Consider the following 9822-nt stretch of genomic DNA (forward strand, 5'->3'; position numbering starts at 1 on the left):
CTTTCTTATTTTGGAGATTATACAGAATAACTTTTCCAGAGATATTTACAACCAGAGCTGTGTCTTCTTCCCCTTCTCCTATCAGAACGCTTAATATTGATTGGATGGAGTGATGTTTCTGTAGATTTCTCCCATTCCTAAAATCACGTGGTAATGAAGAAATGAGATGATTAATATGTACCCGGTGCTTTATAACCCACTTCATAGTAACCTCATCCAACTCATACACATTTGAATTTTTTTGTGCCCAATCTACGACACAAATAATGTACAAGTTGATGAAACACACCCAGGCATACACCTCTGATCACTCTGCAATATTATATATAGTATATGTGTATGATATAAAACGAGAGAAAAAAAGGATGTAAAGTAGTGATCTTATCATAACTTTGTATACAGGAAACAACTTAAGAACAAGGAAACTAGGAAACCAACTAAGCCTATAAAGTAGGAAACAGAAAGCAACAGAGAGTCCTGAAAATGCTCCACCACTACTTCTCAGGCCTGACTTATGCAAACTACGTCCATAAGCTATCAAAACATTACAGACACCTCACACTACATCACTGGACTCCACATCTCAGACACCATAATTTATTAACAAAGTTTAGATTAATCCAACAAGCACCCCCTTAATCTAAACTTCTTTATTAAGACTCTTCACCCCAAGAAGCTGTCTCATACGTTCGAATTTGACAATTGACAATGCCTTAGTCAGCACATCAGCACGTTGTTCCTCTGTTCGTACGTGCTTCACAACAATCTCGCCCCGTTCCACACACGCCCTTATAAAATGAAAACGGATATCAATATATTTTGACCTTCTGTGAAAAACATGATTCTTTGCCAAGTCTATGGCGGACTTATTATCAATGTATAATACCACAGGGCCAATGTGATTTCCTGTCACTTCCTTCAGCAAGTTTCTTAGCCAAATCCCTTGACACGCTACAGCCGTAGCAGCCATGAATTCTGCCTCACATGAAGACAATGCAACACACTTTTATTTCTATGAAACCCATGTTAGCACACTCTCATTCAAGTAAAAAACCACCCCACTAGTGCTCTTCCTGTCTTCTATATTACCGCCTAAATCACTGTCGGAGAAACCTGTTATCACATTATTTGCACTATCCTTCGAGTAGATTAAACTGTAGTTCAAAGTACCTTTAATGTACCTCATTATCCGCTTTGTTGCATTCAGATGAGTCAATGTGGGTCTTTCCATGTAGCGACTTATGACTCCCACGACATATGATATATCAGGTCATGTATGAACAAGGTAACGCAGACCCCCCCCACAATGCTCTTGAACTCAGTAGCATTCACAGCAGTTCCTTCTTCGTCCTTGGTGAGTAAAATTTTGGGCTCCATTGGATACCTTATCGAATTACAATCTTTCATCCCAGCCCTTTCGAGAACTTTTTTAGCATAAGCTTCCTGCTTCGATTCCACATAATCTGTCTGCTGATTTACTTCTAAACCCAGATAGTACGAAAGCTTACCCAAGTCGCTCATTTCAAAGTGTTTTTCCATCTGCATCTTGAAATTCTGTATGGCCGATTCACTTGTTTCAGTTACTAGAAGGTCATCAACATACACTGCTACTACTAGAACTTCACCTGCTTCTCTTTTTATATATACCGCATGTTCAAAAGGATAACGAATCAAACCCATACCTTCCAAGCATTTGCTCAACTTCGAGTACCATGCCCTTGGGGCCTGGCGGAGGCCATACAGAGCTTTCGATAGCTTGTATACCATGTGTTCTTGTCCCTGTTTCTCGAACCCCTCAGGTTGAGAGACATACACTTCTTTCCTCAAATCTCCATTCAAAAATGCTGATTTAACATCCAAGTGGTGCACACTCCAGCCATTTTTTGCCGATAATGCCAAGAGCAATCTGATTGTCTCCAAACGTGTCACAGGAGCAAATAATTCTTCAAAATCTACTCCTTGTTGTTGGCCATACCCTTTAGCGACAATTCGAGCCTTGTACTTGACAATATCTCCTTTGGTGTTTTTCTTTAACTTAAATACCCATTTTAGACCTATTGCCTTCTTGCCCGGTGGTAACTCTGTCAAATGTCATGTCTCATTTCTCTCAATTGCGTTTAGTTCTTGCTCCATCGCCGTTTTCCACTCTTGCTTCTGTGATGCCTGAGCGTAATTTATTGGCTCGTCCACCCCCATAAGCATCAACTCATCAGGGGTCATACTTCTTCACCATCTCCATACACTTCACTTAACCGTCTAAACTTTCGTGGTTCACTTTCCTCGCTAGTGCCAATAGTACCCCAACCGGTTGAACTTTGTATTGAGTGAGGTGAGTGCGTCTTCATCTGTGAGCTCTGAACTGGACTGGTAAACTCTGTTCTGCTTCCAGTTTCTGGATCTCCTTCAGTGCCAGTACTACCCTGTGATAATTCTTGACTACTGACGTTATCACTTGCACCAGCTACATAGTCCTGTTCAAAACCAATCATAGTAAACTGGGTGCCTTGCTCATCCCTCTGTACGTTGTGTTCAGCCCAATTCTATGCCTTCTTTTCTTCAAAAACAATGTCACGACTTACACATATCCTCTTAGTCACAGGGTCATACAACCTATACCCTTTCGCTCCTGGCTCCTTCCCGAGATTTATCACCACCCTACTACGATCATCCAATTTAGTAGTCTTGACACTCGGAATCTTCATATGTGACACACACCCGAAAACCTTAACATATTCCAAGTTTGGCTTTGTTCCCGTCTTTGCCTCATAAGGCGTTTTTCCTGTCAAAGCACGCGTGGGCAACCGGTTTAGCACATACACAGAGTGTCTCACCGATTCTGCCCACAAGTACGATGGCAGATTCATTGTCTTAAGGAAACTCCTGGTCATAGCCACAATCGTACGATTTCATCTCTCCACAACACCGTTCTATTGCAGTATATATGGAGTTGTGTATTGATGGTATATACCTGTCTGCTCACAATACTCATCATACTGTTGCGAACAAAACTCTCCCCCTCTATCTATGCGAAAGGCTTTCAGCTTTACTTCTGATCCATTCTCGACCTGAAACCTAAACCTTTTAAAAGCCTCAAACGCTTCATCCTTAGACTTTAACATAAACGCCCACACGGCTCTACTAATGTCGTCCACAAGGAGGAAAATATACTTACTTCCCCTCAGTGTTTCAGGCATGATTGGACCACAAATATCTCCATGCACCAGTTCGAAAACCTTTTTTGCTCGAAAACATGACTGTGCAGGGAAAGTTTTCCTACTCTGCTTCGCCATTAGCCACCCCGTACACACTTCATTAGGCTGTATAATCTTTGGTACACCGTCAACCATCTTGTTCCTTGTCATTAGATTCAAAGCTTGCAAGTTAACGTGGCCAAGGCGTGAGTTCCAGAGCCACGCTTCTTCCTCCTCCTTTGACAACAAACAACTCAAATCAACAATTTTTGCCACAACCCTATACAGTCTGTTTCCTGATCTTTTAACCTTCATTAGTAGTTGTTCAATCTTATCATAGACCCACAAAAAATCACCGTGTATTACAACTCGATTGCCCTCTTCAGATAATTGTCCTAAGCTCAGTATGTTATTACACAAACTGGGTATAAAATAAACATCTTTAAACATTCTCTCCTCACCATCTTTGCATTTAAAAAATAATGAACCTTTACCTCATATGTCGACTGTCGATCCATCACCAAAGCGTACCTGACCAGTCACCTTTTCATCCAATTCTCTGAATTTTGATTTCTCCCCGGTCATATGATTACTCACTCCATTGTCCAAGTACCATACATCAGATCCTCCTTGCTTATCCTCGACTTCTGTCCTCAACTTTGGCTTAACCCTGCTCTCATTTAGCAGCACCTTGTCACCTCGACATTCCACCATCAACAACGCTGGTTCATCATCTAGAGCCTGTGCCAAATTAGCCTCCAGACGTTGCTCTTTTTCCCTTTTTGGTTTACGACACTCAGCCACATAATGGCCATATGCCAAGCAGTTGAAGCATGGGATTCTACTCTTATCCCTTGTACCTCGATTTGCTTCTTTGGTCTTAAAATCGCTGCCATTTCCTTTATTTTTCAAGCTCGATCTCCTGAGCCATTCTTCTCTGGTAAACAACAGTTGTCCTTCTTCTTTTTCCTTTTTCAACCATCCTTCCTCAGTAAGTAATAGTTGTTGTCCTCCACTAGGTTCACCATGACCCTTTAAGCGTTCTTCATGGGGCTTCAAGGACCCAACCGCTTCTTCGACTGACATCGTATCCAAGTCCCCAAATTGCTCGATTGTGGAGGCTATTTACAGAAATGTCGTTGGCACTGCCCTGAGAAGTTTCTTTACCACATATCATTCGTTAATAGTCTCCCCTAGTGCCCGTATATTGGCTACCAATCCGTTCAGTTTGATACAAAACTCATCAAGATGTTCTGCATCTTTCATCTTTAGGGATTCAAATTCAGCTTTTAAGGTTTGAACCTTTGCCTTCTTCACGCGGTCGGCGCCCAGACACATAGTTTTTATAGCTTCCCATGCCTCTCTCGCCGTGGTCTTTTCTGCAATAGACAAAAGTATGTCTTCAGGTATTCCCTGGGATACCGCAGCAAGAGCAATCTTGTCCTTTCTCTCCTCCACCGTAGCCTTTGGATCCTTAGGCTCAATAGCCTCCCATACTCCATGGGCCTGCATGAAAACTCTCATTTTAATTGCCCATGCCGTATAGTTCCCTCGCGCCAGCATCGAATAACTGAGACCCACAACCTCATTAGTCTTGATCATCTCTGTCTTACTCGCTTCCATTGTATCCTTTTTGGGCATCCACTTTGGCATATACTATATATGTATATGGCTCTGGTACCAGATTGATAGAACACACCCAGGCGTACACCTCTGATCACTCTGCAATATTATATATAGTATATGTGTATGATGTAAAACGAGAGAAAACAAGGATGTAAAGTAGTGATCGTATCATAACTTTGCATACAGGAAACAAGTTAAGTACAAGGAAACTAGGAAACCAACTAAGCCTATAAACTAGGAAACAGAAAGCAACAGAGAGTCCTGAAAATGCTCCACTACTACTTCTCAGGCCTGACTTATTCAAACTACGTCCATAGGCTATCAAAACATTACATACGCCTCACACTACATCACTGGACTCCACATCTCAGACACCATAATTTATTAACAAAGTTTAGATTAATCAAACACAAGTGCCCATTAGATTCAACAAAATGCCTGAAGCCTGAACGAGAAGCCTTTGGAGGAAAAGAGATTTTGGTCAAATTCTTAGCTTCAATATCGAAACGATAACAAGATTGCGTGTTTCTCACAATCCAATAAATAGCACCATGGCAGTGCAGTCCCTTTCCGTATTGCAGCTCATGTCCATCCATAGTAACATTGGTATCTTTCCATCTACCAGTTTCTGAACTAAATATCGTGAATTTAGATGTAACTACTCTCGCTGTCGGCGCTGTAGCACAGATAATTTTGTAATGGGGTGATACCAAAGGGTCAAAAGCCAAAACAAAAGTAACAATCCTTTCATAAAATCTAGAATCTAATTTGGGTAAAGGTACTGATTTGATTTCATTCGTAACTAAATTTTGAACATAATAGGCTTTCATATCCCTTTCTAAGGAGTGGAATCTAAATAGATTCAACCCACTACAAGACTGTATCATCCTGATGACAGTGTCTCTAGAGAGCAAATCCCTCCAGTAGTTTATTATGTAAATTAAAATGCAGATCATACAATATTCCTATTACATTCCATTGCTTACATTCCTTAAAAACTTAGTCGAAACAAAGTCGAGAGGGCTCATGTCAACTTAATCCCCAAATTATTCCCTGTGAAATGCAGAAAAACATTTTATAGTCAATATAACTTTCATTTTTCAGAAAAAAGTATACATGAATTTGAAAACAAGAAACTTTGATTTGTTTCATTTAGAATATATCTCTGGGGCACAATCTACTATATTATGCTAGATTGCAGCTGACATAATCTAGAGAGCAAATCCCTCCAGTAGTTTATTGGAATACTTTCAGTTAGTATAGCAGGATCTAAACAAAGAGGGATCTTACCTTCAGAATTAGAGCGAGATATGGAATAAACTGTATCTTCCATTGAGTCAGCAGGGTTGTACAAGTGGAGTCCCAAAGGAATGCGTGAGCTAGGGTTTTCAAGAGTGTGGCGGCGCCGGAACCGGGGATCGGAAATTAGGGCACACCATTGTTTAGAGACTGATTTGAATTGGACCACTGATCTGACTGGAACACGAACTAAAATCAGACCGAGAAAGAAATCGTTGCCCCCTATTAATTCTGCAGATGCCGAACACAGTTTTTTAGATTTAAGGTTGGTCCTCATGTTTTTGCTCAACTGGCGGCGGCTTGCTTTCTTTTATATACCTTAAGTTTTTTTTCTTTCTGTCTTTACTTAAATTATGTCAAAAGTATTACAACTCGTTTAAAGTTTTTTCAAACAAAAACTTTTGATAAAAAAAAGTATTTAAATAAAATTATTTCATTTGGACATGAAATTTTTTTAATTTGTTGCTAAATAAACATTAATTTTATAATTTATTCATGAAAAGAATATTTATCTGGTCATAAAATAGCGCTCCGTTATTATGTGCAAATATAAAAATATTGTATTACTTTTTGTCAATACTTATATTTTTTTAATTTTTTATTAATTACTTTTATTTTGATTACATATTTTTTTATCGCTAAGTTTTTTTGTAATTTTTTACAAAAATTCAAGAAATATTGTATCATAGTTAAAATGACTTATATAAAGTTTTAATATAAAAAATATAAAAGGACACAATGTCCTACTAAATAATATTAAAATATAAATATTTTAAAAAAAAAATTTGTCTAGAAAAAATATAGAGAAAACCAATGAACATTATTGATGGATCAAAATAGGAATGTAATTGAATTCTAAGTTATTTTTTGTAAGATAAATTTTTATCCAAAAATTTAAGACAAAAAGTCAAAGAAAGTGAGTGATTGTGATATTTTATTGTAAAATATAATTGAAGAGCAACTGATAGGTTCTTCAATTATGAAATGCATAAAAATGAGTATAAAACTAATTCAACTGGCACATAATTTGCTGAAACTATTACACGCCATCTTCAAGCATCCAATCATGTTTCTACAAGGGTTAAAAGTAAATCCAGGAGCAGAGAAAGGGAAGACTGGTTTGACTATATAGGAAAAAGAAAATTAGTGGTCAGTTGCTCACAGTTACTTTGCTATTGATGTGCAATATAATGCTAATAGAGTACAAGTTGATGAAGCCAAGAGGGGAAAATATGTCGTTACTGATGGCTAAAAATAGCATTTGAGGTGCGAAACTTTGATACTGAATCACAGTGGAAATGCGGGTATCAGGCTAGAGATGGATATCTAGGTTGACAAAGACTTCAACAGAACTGATTCCAGGTAGGGAAGGGAGACTGATGTCATGCTTTTGGGGTTAAAATTGCTTAAGGTGTATCTAAGATTTTAAATCTTTTATTTAAATTAATAGTATAAATCATAAATAACATTTAATTTATGTATGTTCTCAAAAAACAACAATAAAAATAACATTCCAGGAATTGTTTTCTCTTTGCTAATAATTCAATCACTGCCACAAATATCTTTTACCTAAATTTAATATATATTAACTTAATTAAATTGAGCTTATGTAAAAAATCTCAAATATATACATAAGTATGGCTCTCTAAAAACTATGCAATTAAGAATAATGATGTCAAAAATATGTAATAGAAATAGGTACCAAGAATATGACAGAAGATATTAAAGTTTAAAATCTCATAGGTGATAAAACCTATACAGGCAGACACGGCAAAAAATACATGAACATAAAAATTCTAAAACCCGATAGAGTAATGGTGCACAAAGGTCTTTATTCAAATTTTCAGCAAGATGAAGTTCTACTACTTTGTAAATTACCAAATAGCTCAACGTTTACCAAACAACCAAACTGGATAATGGTACGAGACCCCTAGGGCAACTAACCACATATCATCTGCATTACTTTCAAGTGCAACTGATGGCAACTTATTCCCTTATTTCATTGGGATCTCCCATTGCTCTTATTCCCTGCCAAAGCAGAAAACCATTTTGTAGTCACTAAAGATGAGAAAGAGAGAAACTATATTATGTTTCACATAGTACAGAAGTAGAAATGTAGAATGTGTTATTAGAAATACACATTTTTAGCTTGCCATCAAAGGAAAAAATTGTTGCTATTAATTAAACCTAGCAAGGTACAATTACTAAACCAAGTAAATGCACTAGCAGCCATTTCTTATATATATCTAAGCACAATAACTGAATCACTTATAATTATCAATCATGGGTAGTAACTCACAATAAAAAAAGATTTAAGAAAACTAGATATCTAAATGGCTTGGTCACTGTTTGTGAAAACATGATACACTTCATGATACATGTCAATTCCCATATGCTCTCCCACTTAAAAGTATATAAGCTACAATAGAATGCAGAACACGAAAGTACTGGGAGATGTATAGTAAATTAAACATATAAATAAGAAAATTGTGAAGAAATTAACTTTTAGAACTAATTAAACAATTTTCTAATGGGGAGCTTGTGCTTACAATGGATATAGGGTTGCAACAAATGGATATGCAGGAACGAAAGGAAGTGGAGAAACAATCTCAATTGTCCTACGTTGTGGCTTGAATCTGAGCGCATCTCAGTACATCAACTTTCTTACTCTACAAGTTATAAGCAACCACTTTTCTATAAATCTTTATAACAAGAACTGACCCTTCTTCCTCTTCTCCTCTTAGAATACTTAATATTCAACCGGCTGAGTGATATATCTGATTCCTCCCATTCTTAACATCCTGTGGGAATGAAGGTATCAGACGATTAGTATGTACCCAGTGCCTAATAACCCACTTCAGAGTAACCTGGTCCAACTGGTAGATATTTAAAATTTCTGCTGTATCATCTCGGACACAAGCAAGGTACAAGTGTCCATTGGATTCACCAAAATGCCGGAAGTGTGAATGATAAGCCTTTGGAGGCACAGAAATTTCCGTCAAATTCTCAGCTGCAATATCAAAACGGTAGCAAGATAGCAACACAGATTCATGGTTTATCACAATCCAATAAATAGAAAAATGGAAATGTTTGTTGGAATTCAAACTCGAACTAAAATAAAACTTTATGATGTGTAAAATAACTGCAAGTGTACAGCGGTTAATTGTAGCAAATAGAGGTCGATCACAAAGACTATGAATTTTCAAAACCCTAATAATTTAAATCAGGCGAACTAGACAATAAGATTTGAGAGGAGTTTGAATTAACCTAATTAACAAATAGATCAAATAATACGGAAAACCTAAGAATCTGAATGCGTTAATCAATCACAATTAATATCAACTCGCCCTAAAATCAATTCTCTTTTCTTCACTAATAAATTTTAATTAACGAGACAAGCATATACTATGAAACTTGTTATCTAACAACCCATCAAAACTTCATGGAGCAAGTATAGGCTATGAAAAATAAATCCGGTAACAATAATCTATCAAAATCACTTTGTCAATTGACCAATTAAGCACCAAGAAAAAATCATGAGAATCAAATAATATGAACGAGAAGATATCAAAGCAATTAAATTAACTTCATCTTCATCGTAAGGAACAAATTTAGCTACACAGGATAAAAAGATGAACAAAACAAATAACTAATTGAATGTCTTGGGTGTTGGAATGTTGAATGTGTAAAATACAAGAGAGGAGAC

General features: G+C 37.1%; 1 protein-coding gene across 1 annotated transcript; it reads right to left on the bottom strand.

Moving 5' to 3' along the window:
• Positions 1–345: 345 nt before the first annotated feature.
• Positions 346–6417, bottom strand: LOC141659411 (uncharacterized). The gene is made up of 2 exons (XM_074466264.1): positions 6108–6417; positions 346–5870 (listed from the first exon to the last, which is right to left on the bottom strand). Exon 2 carries the CDS (start codon positions 4275–4277, stop codon positions 3687–3689), a length of 591 nt encoding a protein of 196 aa, XP_074322365.1. The 5' UTR covers positions 4278–5870; positions 6108–6417; the 3' UTR covers positions 346–3686.
• Positions 6418–9822: the final 3405 nt, after the last annotated feature.

The sequence above is a fragment of the Apium graveolens genome, chromosome 5, assembly GCF_009905375.1.
Source record: "Apium graveolens cultivar Ventura chromosome 5, ASM990537v1, whole genome shotgun sequence".
In the NCBI taxonomy this organism is placed as follows: Eukaryota; Viridiplantae; Streptophyta; class Magnoliopsida; order Apiales; family Apiaceae; genus Apium; species Apium graveolens.

Bases quoted from the DNA above. Each gene is read 5' to 3' on its own strand.
- LOC141659411 (XM_074466264.1), bottom strand. From the start codon at position 4,277: ATGTCAGTCGAAGAAGCGGTTGGGTCCTTGAAGCCCCATGAAGAACGC.